Source organism: Marmota monax, unplaced genomic scaffold (assembly GCF_021218885.2).
Source record: "Marmota monax isolate L192 unplaced genomic scaffold, Marmota_monax_Labrador192_F-V1.1 WCK01_AAM20220418_F8-fsc00037, whole genome shotgun sequence".
Lineage (NCBI taxonomy): Eukaryota > Metazoa > Chordata > Mammalia > Rodentia > Sciuridae > Marmota > Marmota monax.
Window position 1 is genome coordinate 9,046,382 of NW_026693245.1, and position 17,160 is coordinate 9,063,541.

Sequence of the window (17,160 nt, forward strand, 5' to 3'; positions counted from 1 at the left end):
TTTATTTTATTTATTTATATGTAATGCTGAGAATCGAACCCAGTGCCTCACACATGTTAGGCAGGCACTGTACCACTGAGCTACAACCCTACCCCCCAATCCCCCAAGTAATTATTCTATTTTTCTTTTTTGGTACTGGGGATTGAATCCAGGGGTGCTTTACCACTGAGCTATATCCTCAATCCTTTATATTTTGAGCAAGGTCTTGCTACAAGCTGAGGTTATCCTCTAACTTAAAAATCTTCCTGTCTCAGCCTCTAGAGTTGGTAGTATTACATGTATTTGCCATGGTGTCTGGCTTTAAATAATTATTCTTTATATCCCATGTGTCAGCCTTAATAAAAGTGATAGAAATAATACATATACATACGATATATATATATATATATATATATATATATATATATACGCGCATAGGTATTAAAATAAAAATAGTTCTCTAATGATAAAAGAGAAATAAAATAATAAATATTTTAATATGTAGATGCCGCAGCATAGCTACACATAAACATATGTAGAAGTTCAATACCTGGTTCTATTTGTAGTGAGTGAGCAGTATTTAATAGAAGTAGTGATAACACAAGATAAATTGCACACCACTAAAGCAAAAAAAAAAAGAGGTAATATGATGTTCTTAACAAATAAACAGGCTTTGTGTGTGTGTGTGTGTGTGTGTGTGTTATGGTGCAGGGGATCAAACCCAGTTCCTCAGACATAATAGGCAAGAACGCACCACTGTGCCATATTCCTAGCAAATCAGGCCTTTTCATAAGTTAGCAACAATTCTCTTGTTATTTCACAGAAAATATACTTCCTAACTTGAATTGTGAAGGCATTCACTTGTTTTCTAATACGACCTTAGAAACCATATCTTATGATAAGAGTATAAAGAATAGATTATAAGAGAAAATATTAATATAAGAGGTAATAGAAATAATAGACTTTGGGGTACAATTTCAGAATAAGAGTATAAGAACAGGGGGCTGGGGTTGTAGCTCAGTGGTAGAGCATTTGCCTCTCATGTGTGAGGCTCTGGGTTCGATCCTCAGCACCACATAAATACAAATAAATAAAGATACTGTGTCCATCTAGAACTAAAATAAATAAATAAATAAATAAAAAACAGTATAAGAACAGGAAAGCCTAAGATATATAATCTGTGATTTTTTTTTTCTTTTTTTTTTTTTGAGTACCAGGGATTGAACTCAGGAGCACTCAACCACCAAACCACATCTCCAGCCCAACTCTGTATTTTATTTAGAGACAAGGTCTCACAAGTTGCTTAGCGCCTTGATTTTGCTGAGGCTGGCTTTGAACTCATGATCATCCTGCCTCAGCATCCTGAGCCACTGTGATTACAGGCATGTGCCACCATGTCCAGCTTAAATATGTGATTTTCATAACATCAATTCTTTATCATTGGGCTATAGATAGCCAGTGGGCTTAAACAAGATTCTTCTATTTCAGGTGACTTCATTAATTTAATATTTGATATTTGCTTTTAAGTGTTGGTTAAAAGAAGTCTCAAATCATTTATTATATCTTAAAATTGGCTTCATTGCATTTATAGTACTAAAATAGTAATGGGCTGGGGCTGAGGCTCAGCGGTAGAGTGCTCACCTAGCATGTGCAAGGAGCTGGGTTCGATCCTCAGCACCACATAAAAGTAAATAAAATCAAGGTATTGTGTCCAAATAAAACTAAAAAAATTTAATATATATATATATATATATATATATATATATATATATATAGTACTATAATAGTAAAATCCATTTGATACACACACACACACACACACACACTTAGAAATAATATTGAGTATAAAAGGAAAGAACGAAACCAACCCTTCATTCCCTTTCCACCTAGAAAACATACTTTTGACTTGGCTCTAATGAGCACTAGTCAAACCCAAATAGTCTCTCTCCTTTCTTCAGGTTTCTCCAAATAACATTAATGAAGGGGAGAGAGAAGAAGATAAAATATGACTAACTTCTAGGCAAGTAAACAAAAAGTAAATCACAACCGACATATTTAGGAAAGAGAGATGCAACTCAGGGAAGCAGATATGGATATATGAGAGGACAGTGAAGTAAACAAAGATATCTGAAACGAGAGGCAAAAGGAAAAACATTATAAGAACAGAGAATTTGAGAGAACAAGAAGATGCCAGTGTAATAAAAAATAATATCCTAAGCCAGGTGTGGTGGTACACGCCTGCAATCCCTGTGACTTGAAAAGCTGAGGTAGGAGGATTGCAAGTTCAAAGCCAGCCTCAACAATTTAGCAAGGGCCTAAGCAACATAGCAAGACCCTGTCTCAAAATAAAAAATAAAAAGTTCTGAGGATGTAGCAGCTCAGTAGTTAAGTGCTCCTGGGCTCAATCCCTGGTACCAAAAAAAAAAAAAAAAAAAAAATCCTAATCTAACAAAGTCATATTTAGATTTAAGGCATCTCTAACAACAAGGCCAAGACTGTCCTATTTAGGCATTCAGCAAAAAGAGAATTCTTTTGGGAAAAAACAATAGTGCAACATGTGCCTTGTCTTTTGGGTCTAGGACCTGAAGAGCTGGTAGAATTGCAAACTTAAAAAAACCCTTAAACAAGGAAGGTAAGAAACTCAGGACCAAAGCACTGAAGATTCAGGATGTTGTCACCCCATGTGTCCTGTAACACAATCACTGGCACATTACTCTAAAGAAACAGCATATTAAAAAAGATAAAGAGAAGTCTGAAAAATATGCTAACTTTGGCCAAAAGAATGAAAGAAGCTAAAGAAAAGAATAGGAACAGATTGCCAAGAGACGCAGGCTATCTTGAGGGTTTCTACTTTTAAGTTTGAGACCAGTCAAAAATTAGAATTTTTAAGAATAATAAACAAATAAGATCAGACCTCCAAAAAAGAAAAAGAAAAAAAAAAACCCAACTTTTCTTTTCTTTCTTTTTTTTTTTTTTTTGGTGCTGGGGATGGAACTCAGGACTGAGAGCACACTAAGCACACATTCTAACACTGAGCTACACCATACTCCCAGCCCAAACGTTTCCATCCTTTGTTGTTTATCTATATAATTACCAACTATAAAGTCAATAAGCCTGGGGTCTGACCTTAAATGGAGGAAGGAGCTTGTCCTTCTAGAGGAATGACATAATCATTTGGATAACATGGGAAATGAGTCGCTTCCAATCAGATTCTACCTTTACCTATTACTAATGAACTCCTCACTTTGCCTTAATAAACCTCCTTTGTCTTATCTTCTTTGTTTTTTTTTTTTTTGTTTGTTTGTTGGTTTGGTTTTTTTTTTTTTTTTTAGGGCTACAAATACCAAAAGGAGTCAATTCAGGCTGCTCTACAGTGCTGGTATTCATGGCAGGTGAAACAGAGAACAGTTTACAAATGCATAGACTAGTTGATATTAAAAAAAAAAAAAAACTCATAGCATACCTTGTATGTTTGAAAGGCATGAGGAATGCTATCTATTTGAAATATCTCCTTTACCTCAAAATGGTTTATCAAAGCACTTGAAATGTTACCAATTAGAAAAATCTTGAACCTTCTTTAGGTTAGGATTTTATATATCCAGGACTCTCTATTTTAGAATGCAAATAGCCATAGGAAGGTAATAGACTAAGTCTCTGACACATCAGATTGTTTTGCATTCTAACATTAAGCTGACAACAGAGTCCTAGAAAAACAGGGCAGATAAGCTCTGGTGAACAAGGGGCAGAAGACAAGTATGGTATACAAAGCACTCCTAGAGGGTTACGCCTGAGTAAACACCTGCCTTGGGTAATATTGGGCATACAGAAAAGAAAATGCAAAGTTCTAGGCCCAGAGAAAAGTGGGGAAAGAGTAAACAGGAAGACTAAAAAGACTAAAACTCAAAACCCAATTAACCATTTCACAATTTGTTTGTAGGCTGGCTGGAATGGTCAACTGCCCCAGGGCATGGTCCCAGAGCAGCAGTAGAAAATGAAGCAATCCTGAATACCAGTTCTATCTTTGGTTACCAGTGGTCTGAGAAAAGTAGGAAAATAATTTCTTAGACTGGTAATTGCCAGTGAAATATATCAAATTCACATGGGATACTTTTAAACCTTCCTTTCTATCTCCAAGCATATAACTCATCCCACCTCAAACCAGGTAAAAAATTTGAAGAAGGAAGGGAACCATGCTGAGTAAGAAGTGAACCTTCATAGTGTGAAAACATTCCCCAAGTGATCCAAATGATTATGTAATTCCTCTAGAAAGACAAGCTCCTTTTTCCACTTAAGGTCAGACCCCAGTTTCACCAAAATGAGAAGCAGATCCAGCAGTCCATAGCAGTTGATAAAATTCTTTATAGTTGAAGATATAAAATTTTGATTGCCACCTAGTGGAAGAGATAGAAAACCACATGCTACAGTGAGGCTAAGTAATCTACAAGTATCAAATGTTTTCTGTACTTTGACAAGCAAGAAACTTTCCGAAGAATGGGAATATGAAAGATGATTTTAGAGAGCACAAGGATGAATGTTATGTTAGCTAGCTGGTATTTGCTGCAATGCATACTAGAAAAAGGTATATACAACCTTCTGATCCATCAGTTCACAAATATGTGATAAGCTAGATTAATCCTAATTTTAAAAAGTAAATAGATTTTTAAGAAACATCAAGTTATATTACACAGGTGGTACTCATATATACCCATGTAGTAAGATGACTCTAAAATGACTTAAGTTTTATAAATAGTTGTCTAAACTAGGTCTTCTAATGAAAAATACTTTCCCCTCAATGTGTCTGGTTTTATTTATATTTCCAAAGTAAAGTAATCCATATTTTAACAGAAACATTTTTTATGGTACTCACATTTCTTTTTCTCATCAAATAGTTTATGTTTTTGTAAGCAAATTATTTCACAAGCAAATTAGCACTCAGGATTATTAAGTTCCTGTGTGTATCTACCTTCCTTAAAACATGTTTACCTAGGGTTAGGGAATGTAGCTCATCTACTTGCCTAGCATGTTCAAGGCCCTGGGTTCAATTCCCAGCACTACAAAAACAAAACAAAACAAAACAAAAACAAAATATAACAAACATGCTTACCTAGGTAGTTATGCCATGTTCATAAATAGTTGATGCCTTCTCATTTTGACAAGTTTCTTTATAGAAAATTGAGGTGGGGCCTCAATTTCATTATAGAAAATATATTTCCATCTAATCTACCCTGTTAACCAAATTTTCAGAGAACTGTTTGAACTCTTGACAACTTATTGTAATAGAATGTACATTAATGACCTATGTCCTATTGTCACAGTAGTCAATTATTTATCATAGAATTTAGAGGTTTAAAGAAGACCCTAAGCACTCAGTCAGCATACATTAATGTTTATATTCCCTGATGTTAGAACACAGAAGTGCAAATCACAAGATTAATTTCATTATCTTTTTTTTTTGGTACCAGGGATTGAACTCAGGGGCACTCAACCACTGAGCCACATCCCTAGCCCTATTTTGTATTTTATTAGAGACAGGGTGATTTCACTGAGTGGCTTAGCGCCTCGCTAAATTGCTGAGGCTGGCTTTGAACTCAGGATCCTCTTGCCTCCACCTCCCAAGCTGCTGGGATTGCAGGCATGTGCCACCGCACCAGGCCTCATTATCTTTTTTGATGGCCACTATGAATGGCAATGATAATTTTCTCCTGAGATAAATTTCACATTGCCACCTCTAGATGCAAGACTGAAAAACTGAGTACTAGAAAACGGAAACAAAATTATCAAGATTAGCTTAAACCAGTTCTCCATCTCCTATATTGGTAATTACTGCAGCTCTTAACCAAACTAGGATTCTGTTGACAGGGAAGAGAAGGGGGCATGAATAATTCCTGGGTATCAACCTACAGTATCTGCCATAAGACCCTACCTCAAGATTTGATTTCTCTCTAAGGTGGCATCACTCTTAGTTTTCTACTTATTTCCTCAGATTTTATTTATATATGTTGTATTATATGTAATGTATTAATTTATTTTTACTCAAATGGTGGCATACTATACATATTGCTCTGCACTGTATCTTTTTCACTTAAAAAGTTGAAGTCTTATTCCATTTTGATATGTAATAAAACCACCTCCTAATAGGATAAAAGTATTCCATTGTATGAATATGCCATAATTTATCGAGTCCTGTAAGAAAAGACATTTTGGATACTTTCAATCTCTGCTACTATAAAAAAGACTACACTAAACTACCTTATACATGTGTCATCTGATACTATGAATTAGTGCTTAGAAGAGAAATTTCTGATCCATATAAACTTTGGAAATGGCTGCTGGCATTTGGGAAGAGTAATCACATTGAATTTATGGATTAAAATGTAAACAGCATGGCATCTTTATTTTAGAGCCTTTACACTGAGAGTAGAATCTGTCTTTTCATCATGTCATATTTTACTAATTCTAATATACACATTTATAAATAAGGATGTATCTCATAATCTAAAACAATTTTTAATTAGTTAGTCAGCAGACTACGTGACAGTAACTATTCCTGATGGCATGACAGATAAATGCCATCCCCGGTCATTTCAGTCATCAAACCATTTAAGGACCATTGGAGGAAGAAACGTGAATCATGTTGTTAGAAAACCTCTTGTGACATCTTCTGGTAAGATTAGGAAAATGCAAAACCAGTGTCCTAAGTAATTTGGAAGAAAATAAAGAAATGTGACATAATCAAGGCTCTTCATGGCATAAAGAGCAATTCTGTGAGGGGGGAAGAAAACACCAATTTTGATGATTCCAAGTCAAAAAGTGATTCAGAAGAATCAGATTCTAAATGTGATGTGTAAGTAATATCTTAACGGATACACTTTGTATTTTTGTTTTTATAACTGCATGAGATAAAATACCAACTATGTCTAAGAGTTCTTTCCATAAATACAAAACAAAATTTTAAGTCCTAAAAGATTACTGCATCAGAGCGACTGGCAGCAGTTTTCTTCGTGTTGTATTTTTTAAAATGCAATTTATAATCAGTAGTATCTCGAATTTCATGAAATACACTCAATATTATCTTACATCCCTCAGGAGCATCATTTTAAAGTTCCTCTCATAATTTTGCACATTCTTGTTAAGATTATTTCAATGTATTTTCTCTTTTCTTCCACTACATTTTCTCATTAGTTTATTCATTTTTGCCTATTTTGTAAGCAACTACTTTATTGAATTCTCTTAATATATAATATATATTAATATATATATATATATATATATATATATATATATTTTTTTTTTTTTTTTTTTTTAGAAGATTCTTCTTGGGGTGGGGCTGGGGTTGTGGCTCAGTGGTAGAGTGCTCACCTAGCACAAGCGAGGCCCTGGGTTTGATATTCAGCACCACATAAAAAAATAAATAAATAATTAAGATATTGTGTCCAACTACAACTAAAAAATAAATATTAAAAAAAAGAAGATTCTTCTGGGTTTTCCAGATATAAACTGAAATAAAATTTAAACTCAAATTATCTTAAACTATCTGCTGACGTTTTAGTTCAGTGAAGGTAAAGACTGCTTCCATTACTTTTACTGTTCTATCTCTAGCACCTGGGATATACATCTTACTTTGTAAAACTTACTCCAATCCTTCTTTTCCCCAACAGAAATGTTGAGTTAAGTCAAAAAAATAAAAAAAATTAAAAATAAATTATTTTTATTTTTATTTATGTATGAGGAGATAATAGTCACACTCCCAGAAAACATACATACAAATCCTGTAAGAAATTAGGTATCTTATAATCAAATTCATATACACTTGATTATAATTTGTTATATTTTAGTCATTAAAAACTCTAATATGAAGTAATTATTTTAAACTCTTACCTTTTAGATCTTAGATCTGATGACTCAAACTGGATATTCATAGGTCCAGGATTTATTTCATGATTTACTTCAGAGTTGAGAAGATGTCTAGAATCATTATCCATATTTGCCATTTTTCTCAGATTCTAAGCACTAGGGAAGCCCTACATAAACAGGAAAAGATAGCAGTTTAGTTTAATTTCAAAAACATTTTACTTTCATAAGTAATACATTTGAATAGAGAAGAAATGGAAAAGTAGAGGAATTTGCTATCTTTTTTTCTTTTTCTTTTTTGAAATGAGGTCTTGCAAAATTGCCCAGGCTGGCCTCAAATTTAGGATCCTCCTGTCTCAGTCTCCAGAGCAGCTGGAACTATAGGCCTTCAGTTATTGCACTTCGCTGCTAAAGATATTGTAATGAATTATATGCCTGAAATATTTATCAGAGACTGAAATGTAGTTACTTCTTACTTCACAGCTCAATTTAAAAAAAAAAAAGTAGGATACTCCATTTCCAAGAATAAAACAGATTAGATTATTTAGACTCACTATAAATTAAAAAAAAAAGAATTTTTTTTTCCTGTAATTTTTGAAAGCACTAACAATAGGAAAATCAGATCATTTGTTGGTGAGTTAAGGAACCTAGAGGTGTAAATGACTCAAGAAAATTGTTGCTGCCCTAGGAGTATTTACTATACCAAGATAATTTGAGTTGATGTTTACAAAGCCTTAAGAAGTATTAGAGAAACAGAAGACAAGTTCGTATTTCATTTAAAGTAAGGAATGATTATAGTAGAGCTTTACTAGCCTAGGTTTCATTCCAAGTAAGGAATGTTTATAAGAGCTTATTAGAGTTGGAGTTACCAAAAAAGTAATTTACTTTTTCACAAGGGACTTGCCAAGTTTCTTAACAATGAGTGTATGCAAGTATTTGTGGAGGGGGAGCCATTATAACAATTTGTTACCATATGCTACTGCTCATGCCAATTTGCAAAGTATCAAGGTACACTTAAAGCTGTGAATACAATTTAAAGTTAACCTACTTGGTAGCACTTTTAGGTAACTGACAGAAACCAATGTAAATCTTTCCTGTAAGGATACACCTTCATTGTAGGCCTTAAAGAAATCCTGTTAACAATTTTTTCAGGATAATGAATAATACACAGTCAAAAATAACCTAGTGCTGGGCGCAGTGGCATATGCCTGTAATCCCAGTGGTTGGGTAGGCTGAAACAGCCTCCTGTCTCGGGAGTTCAAAGCCAGCCTCAGCAAAAGTGAGGCACTAAGCAACTCAGTGAGACCATGCCTTTAAATAAAATACAAAATAGGGCTGAGGATGTGGCTCAGTGGTTGAGTGTCCCTGAGTTCAATCCCTGGTAGTCATCCCTCCCCAAATTATGTAGGAAATAAAGTGCTATCAATGAGAACCTGAAGAAATAACAGCAGAAATAGATCCACAAGGACTTTAATTATAGAATTATCAGAACAAGATTATAAAATATTTATATTTTCTATGTTTAAATAAAGAAAAGAAAAAGTAGAAATTTGTGGGGACAAGGGCATGCAGTACTGCATACATGGCATACCTTAAGGGCGTCTGAGTGGCAGGCCACTCACCTCATGCTAGGCGCGGGAGCAGCAGACTGCTTACCCATAGGTACAGCCCTGGGTGTGAGGCCATGTGTTGCAGTCCCTGCGCTTGCTACACAGCCTACTCCTTGATTGGTCATTGCAAGGACAGTTAGCAAGAAAGTGTATTGGTGGCTGCCTATAATCTGCCTAGCTACCTCCTGAGTATATATACATGATAACTGAGCAATAAAATCAAACCTGCTTCTTGCTCAGTCTCTGGAGGTCTTGATTAGCAACTCTGCAGCCACACTCTTCTCTACCCTGTTCTGTGGACCTCTTCGCTGGATGAGAGAGAGCCTACACAATAATATTCCAAAAGTGTCTTACCTTATTTTGAAAAAATAGTCAAAATTTAACCCTCAATGGTTAGGTTTAAAAGTTGGAAGAGAAAATTAATGAATTGGAAGATAAGTCACAAGAAACTCTGTAGGAAAAAAAGAAAAAAAGAAGAAATTCTCTAGACTGGGACAGAGAAAAAAAGGCCAAAAATTTGGAAGTTAATGTATATGAAAGAGAGAATGATTAGGTCTAACAAACACATTATTGGAGAATCAAAAAGAAAAAAGATGATAAAAGGTAATACTTGAAGAGATAATGGATGAGAACTTTCCAGAATTCATAAGAAACCAATCAGCAGATTCAAGCAGTTTAATGAATCTGAGAGAAATAATAAACTATTTATAGGGTTAGAAAAAAAGAATTAAAATTATAGATCAAAGTAAATAGGAATGGAGTGCATCACCCCCGTGTACCGCGTCACTGCGCGGGTGAATGACGAGTTAGAACGGCCAAAAGCTATCTTGTTAGGAATTTCCAGCAAAATTGGGGTGCACCGAAACCTAGAGGAAGGATTTCCATCGCCCGAGGATCCGTTACTGGGGCTCAACCGCGAGTGATTTGTCCGCCCGGAGATTCAAGCTGCTTATTCAGCGGCTCACCCCGCTGCTAGAGACTGTGGCGCGAGCCAGGAAACGGCGTCCATAGAAACGACGAGCTAGCAACGCAGAGAAACGGCGCTGCTGATTCAGCGGGCTCCTGCCGGCTGTGCCCTCACTGTGCTCAGTGCTGAATTCTGGGTTTGAGACGGGGGAAGGAAGCGGTCCAGTTCTGTCCTCCACACCAGTCAGACTACCGAGGAAGCCAGCGGCCACCATCTTGGAGAGCTGACGTCACCATGGCCAGTTTTCGACTGATCACAGCTCATTCAGCGATAGAACAGGTCTGTGACATTTAGCTCATCTCCCATACGGCGGGGAAATCACATAAAATCTCTCCCCGGCTTTCCGGGGGCGTGATTAACAGAGTGAGCATGAGTAGAGGCTTGGAGGAAAGGTAAAGGCTCCTGACCCCCAACTCCTCCCTCCCACCAGCGGTGAAAATGAAACCTGTTTCGCCAGCTCTAGGAGGAGGGGCTAGTGGAAGGAATCAAAACAGTAAGGTTCCGGTTCCCAAAAGCCGCGCTCCACGTCCAGGAAACTGCAGGCACAGAGTGTAGTTTGAACTGCCGAGAGGTATCACACTGGGAAAGGCCTCGCTGACAGGAGAAGCCTGGGGACTAGAAACCAGGAATAAACCTAAGCTAACAGGTTTTGAGAGACACCAGTGTGGGGAGGAGGGAGCGGTCTCACATGGATTGTTTCCTACAGCTGGAGGGCAAAATCTTGGCCCGGAAGGCACAGCACCACTTACTGGAAGCGAAGAAAATAGAAGCCTAACAGTGTCCCTTTTTTCATTTAATTTTTTCTTTTTTAATTTTAATATTTTTTTCTTTTCTTTTCTACAATTATACTATTATTTTTTTAAATGTAATTTTTATTTTACTGCATTTTATTATTTTTTTATTATCATTTCCTTTTCTTTTCTATTCTTTTCTCTTTCTTTCCTCTCTCCCTCTCTCTTTCTTGGTTTGCTTCCTTACCTTTTCCCCATCTTTCCTCTTAAGCATGATCACCCAGATTACGTACAACTTACTAAATGCAGATAGATGAATACTACGAATTGGTCCATAGTCCGCCTAAGCCCTTAACTACCCCCAAGTACTCCTGTCTATTCTCTTGTTAATATCCGCCTGCATTTGAGCAACCCCCCCCCAAAGAAGCTAACATATACTAACCTCCATACCATCAAAGCACCCGACCTCAACATAAAATCCTAAGGTCAAACCTCAGTTCTATACATGCCATCAAATTCTGTAGGCCTCTAATTAAACTAATGAATTTACCTTAAATCACAATTAAATCCAACATCTCTAAACATTATCTCTCAACACAAAGGAGAGATATTGGAACTATAAAAACCAAAACAAATTTAAAGAAGAAAACAGAAACACAGCAGTCAAACAGAGTTGGAAAGCAACACGAGCACCATGAAAAAACAAGGGAAAAAAGGATTACAAACAATGCAGGACAACTTAAATTCACAGGAGAACCTAGAGGCTTCAGAAAAAAGGACAGAGAAAGAACTCAAGGCACACCTAACTCAGATGGAACGGAATCTTAGAGAAGACATTAGACAGCAAGTCAAACAATGAAAGTATACTTTGAAAACGAATTAAATAGGCAAATTCAAATGGCAAAGAACGAGCTATACCAGGAGATAGAGATTTAAAAAAAAAAAATCAAACAGTAATCCTAGAAATGCAGGAAACCATAAACCAAATTAAAAACTCAAACGAGAATATTACAAATAGACTAGATCAAATAGAAGTCAGAACATCAGATAATGAAGACAAAGTGTATCAACTTGAAAATAATATACTCAACACAGAAAGGATGCTAAGAAATTACCAGCAATCTATCCAAGAGATATGGGATGTTATAAAAAACCAAACTTGAGAGTCATCAGGATAGAAGAAGGTATAGAGGTTCAAACCAAAGGAATGAACAATCTATTGAATGAAATAATCCTAGAAAACTTCCAGATATGAAAGATGGAATGGATTGCCAAACCCTGGAAGCCTACAGGAACCAAACATACAAAACTGTAATAGACCAACAACCAAGACACATAATTATGAAGATATCCAACATACAGAACAAGGAGAGAATATTAAAAGCTACGAGACAAAGAAGGCAGATTACATTCAGGGGTAAACCAATTAGGTTAACGGCTGATTTTTCATCACAGACGTTGAAAGCAAGAAGATCCTGGAACAACGTATTTCAAACGCTGAAAAATAATGGATTCCAACCAAGAATACTGTATCCAGCAAAATTAAGCTTCAGATGTGACAATGAAATTAAAATATTTCACGATAAACAAAAGTTAAAAGAATTCGCAGCCAGAAAACCAGCACTGCAAGGCATTTTGAGCAAAACACTACAAGAAGAGGAACTGAAAAACAGCACCCAAAACTAACATTGGGAGGTAATTCAGTAAAGGAAAGAACAAAAAATATAACCAAAAAGGAAAATGGGCCATATTAAAATAAATAAATAAATAAGCATGACTGGAAGTACAAACAATATATCAATAGTAACCTTAAACGTTAATGGCTTAAATTCACCAATCAAGAGACAAAGGCTAGTAACCTGGATTAAAAAAACAAATCCAACAATATGCTGCCTTCAGGAGACTCATATGATAGGAAAAGACATACACAGGTTGAAAGTGAAAGGCTGGGAAAAATCATACCACTCACATGGTCCTCGGAAGCAAGCAGGAGTGGCCATACTCATATCGAATAAAATCAACTTCAAACCTAAGTTAATCAAAAGGGATAAAGATGGCCACTATATACTGTTAAAAGGAACCATCCACCAACAAGACATAACAATTATCAATATGTATGCACCAAACAATGGTGCTGCAACATTCATAAAACAAACTCTCCTCAAGTTCAAGAGTCAAACAGACCACAACACAATAATTATTGGTGACTTCAGCACACCGCTCTCTCCATTGGACAGATCCACCAGACAAAAACTGAATAAAGAAACTATAGAACTCAATAACACAATTAATAACCTAGACTTAACCGACATATATAGAATATATCAACCATCATCAAGTGGATATCTCAAAGATAGACCATATATTATGCCATAGGGCAACTCTTAGTAAATATAAAGGTGTGGAGATAATACCATGCATCTTATCTGATCATAATGGAATGAAACTGGAAATCAATGATAAAAGAAGGAAGGAAAAATCCTGCATCACCTGGAAAATGAACAATATGTTACTGAATGATCAATTCATAAAGGCATAAGACATAAAGGAGGAAATGAAAAAATTCTTAGAGATAAATGAAAATACAGACACAACATATCGGAATCTATGGGTCACAATCAAAGCAGTTTTAAGAGGGAAATTCATTGCCTGGAGGTCATTCCTCAATAAAAGAAAAAACCAACAAATAAATGAACTCATACTTCATCTCAAAACCCTAGAAAAGGAAGAGCAAAACAACAGCAAATGTAGTAGAAGGCAAGAAATAATTAAAATCAGAGTGGAATCAACGAAATTGAAACAAAAAAAAAAACATTGAAAAAATTGATAAAACTAAAAGTTGGTTCTTCGAAAAAATAAATAACATCGACAGACCCTTAGCCATGCTAACGAAGAGAAGAAGAGAGAGAACTCAAATTACCAACATACGGGATGAAAAAGGCAATATCACAACGGACACTACAGAAATACAGAAGATAATTAGAAATTATTTTGAAACCCTATATTCCAATAAAATAGAAGATAGTGAAGATATCGATAAATTTGTTAAGTCCTATGATTTGCCCAGATTGAGTCAGGAAGATACACACAATTTAAACAGACAAATAACAAAGGAGGAAATAGAAGAAGCCATCAAAAGACTACCAACCAAGAAAAGCCCTGGACCGGATAGATATACAGCGGAGTTTTACAAAACCTTCAAAGAAGAATTAATACCAATACTTTTCAAGTTATTTCAAGAAATAGAAAAAGAAGGAGATCTTCCAAATTCATTCTATGAGGCCAACATCACCCTGATCCCGAAACCAGACAAAGACACTTCAAAGAAAGAAAACTACAGACCAATATCTCTAATGAACCTAGATGCAAAAATCCTCAATAAAATCCTGGTGAATCGGATACAAAAGCATATCAAAAAAATAGTGCACCATGATCAAGTAGGATTCATCCCTGGGATGCAAGGCTGGTTCAATATACGGAAATCAATAAATGTTATTCACCACATCAATAGACTTAAAGATAAGAACCACATGATCATCTCGATAGATGCAGAAAAAGCATTCGACAAAGTACAACATCCCTTTATGTTCAAAATACTAGAAAAACTAGGGATAACAGGATCTTTCCTCAACATTGTAAAAGCTATATATGCTAAGCTTCAGGCTAGCATTATTCTGAATGGAGAAAAACTGAAGGCATTCCCTCTAAAATCTGGAACAAGACAGGGAAGCCCTCTATCACCACTTCTATTCAATATAGTTCTCGAAACACTGGCCAGAGCAATTAGACAGACAAAAGAATTTAAGGCATAAAAATAGGAAAAGAAGAACTTAAATTATCACTATTTGTGGATGATATGATACTATATCTAACAGACCCAAAAGGGTCTACAAAGAAACTACTAGAGTTAATAAATGAATTCAGCAAAGTGGCAGGATATAAAATCAACACACATAAATCAAAGGCATTCCTGTATATCAGCGACAAATCTTCTGAAATGGAAATAAGGACAACCACCCCATTCACAATATCCTCAAAAAAAATAAAATACTTGGGAATCAACCTAACAAAAGAGGTGAAAGATTTATACAATGAAAATTACAGAACCCTAAAGAGAGAAATAGAAGAAGACCTTAGAAGATAGAAAAATATACCCTGTTCATGGATAGGAAGAACTAACATCATCAAAATGGCGATATTACCCAAAGTTCTCTATAGGTTTAATGCAATGCCAATCAAAATCCCAAGGGCATTTCTTGTAGAAATAGAGAAAGCAATTATGAAATTCATATGGAAAAACAAAAGACCCAGAATAGCAAAAGCAATTCTAAGCAGGAAGTGTGAGTCAGGCGGTATAGCGATACCAGATTTCGAACTATACTACAGAGCAATAGTAACAAAAACAGCATGGTACTGGTACCAAAACAGGCGGGTGGACCAATGGTACAGAATAGAGGACACAGAGACCAATCCACAAAATTACAGCTATCTTATATTTGATAAAGGGGCTAAAAGCATGCAATGAAGGAAGGATAGTATCTTCAACAAATGGTGCTGGGAAAACTGGAAATCCATATGCAACAAAATGAAACTGAATCCCTTTCTCTCACCATGCACAAAAGTTAACTCAAAATGGATCAAAGAGCTTGATATCAAATCAGAGACTCTGCGTCTGATAGAAGAAAAAGTTGGCTCCGATCTACATATTGTTGGGGCGGGCTCCAAATTCCTTAACAGGAAACCCATAGCACAAGAGTTAATAACTAGAATCAACAAATGGGACTTACTCAAACTAAAAAGTTTTTTCTCAGCAAGAGAAACCATAAGAGAGGTAAATAGGGAGGCTACATCCTGGGAAAATATTTTTACTCCTCACATTTCAGACAGAGCCCTAATATCCAGAGTATACAAAGAACTCAAAAAATTAAACAATAAGAAAACAAATAAGCCAATCAACAAATGGGCCAAAGACCTGAACAGACACTTCTCAGAGGAGGACATACAATCAATCAACAAGTACATGAAAAAATGCTCACCATCTCTAGCAGTCAAAGAAATGCAAATCGAAACCACCCTAAGATACCATCTCACTCCAGTAAGATTGGCAGCCATTTTGAAGTCAAACAACAACAAGTGCTGGCGAGGATGTGGGGAAAAGGGTACTCTTATACATTGCTGGTGGGACTGCAAATTGATACGGCCAATTTGGAAAGCTGTATGGAGATTCCTGGGAAAGCTGGGAATGGAACCACCATTTGACCCAGCTATTGCCCTTCTCGGACTATTCCCTGAAGACCTTAAAAGAGCGTACTACAGGGATACTGCCACATCGATGTTCATAGCAGCACAATTCACAATAGCTAGACTGTGGAACTAACCCAGATGCCCTTCAATAGATGAATGGATAATAAAAATGTGGCATTTATACACAATGGAGTATTACACAGCACTAAAAAATGTCAAAATCATGGAATTTGCAGGGAAATGGATGGCATTAGAGCAGATTATGCTAAGTGAAGCTAGCCAATCCCTAAAAAACAAATGCCAAATGTCTTCTTTGATATAATGAGAGCAACTAAGAACAGAGCAGGGAGGAAGAGCAGGAGGAAAAGACTAACATTAAACAGAGACATGAGGTGGGAGGGAAAGGGAGAGAGAAGGGAAATTGCATGGAAATGGAAGGAGACCCTCACTGTTACACAAAATTACATATAAGAGGTTGTGAGGGGTATGAGGAAAAAAACAAGGAGAGAAATGAATTGTAGTAGATGGGGTAGAGAGAGAAGATGGAAGGGGAGGGGAGGGGGATAATAGAGGATAGGAAAGGTAGCAGAATACAACAGTCACGAATATGGCATCATGTAAAAATGTGGATGTGTAACCGATGTGATTCTGCAATCTGTAATTGGGGTAAAAATGGGAGTTCATAACCCACTTGAATATAATGTATGAAATATGATATGTCAAGAGCTTTGTAATGTTTTGAACAACCAATAAAAAAAAAGTAAATAAAAAGTCAGGT

General features: G+C 35.9%; 1 protein-coding gene across 4 annotated transcripts in view; it reads right to left on the reverse strand.

Annotated features, from left to right (window-relative positions):
• Positions 1–17,160, reverse strand: part of Slc38a9 (solute carrier family 38 member 9) — a 111,389-nt gene that overhangs the window by 76,120 nt on the left and 18,109 nt on the right. For 3 of the 4 annotated variants that reach the window (XR_006854386.2, XM_046456283.2, XM_058583123.1), the window contains exon 2: positions 7,858–8,000. Coding sequence is in view for 2 of the 4 variants with exons in the window: in XM_046456283.2 (XP_046312239.1) it covers positions 7,858–7,970 (113 nt within the window). In the remaining 2 variants the exon portion in view is untranslated. Of the gene's footprint in view, positions 1–7,857; positions 8,001–17,160 lie in introns of those variants that run through there. The other variant, XM_058583124.1, reaches the window with a different exon arrangement.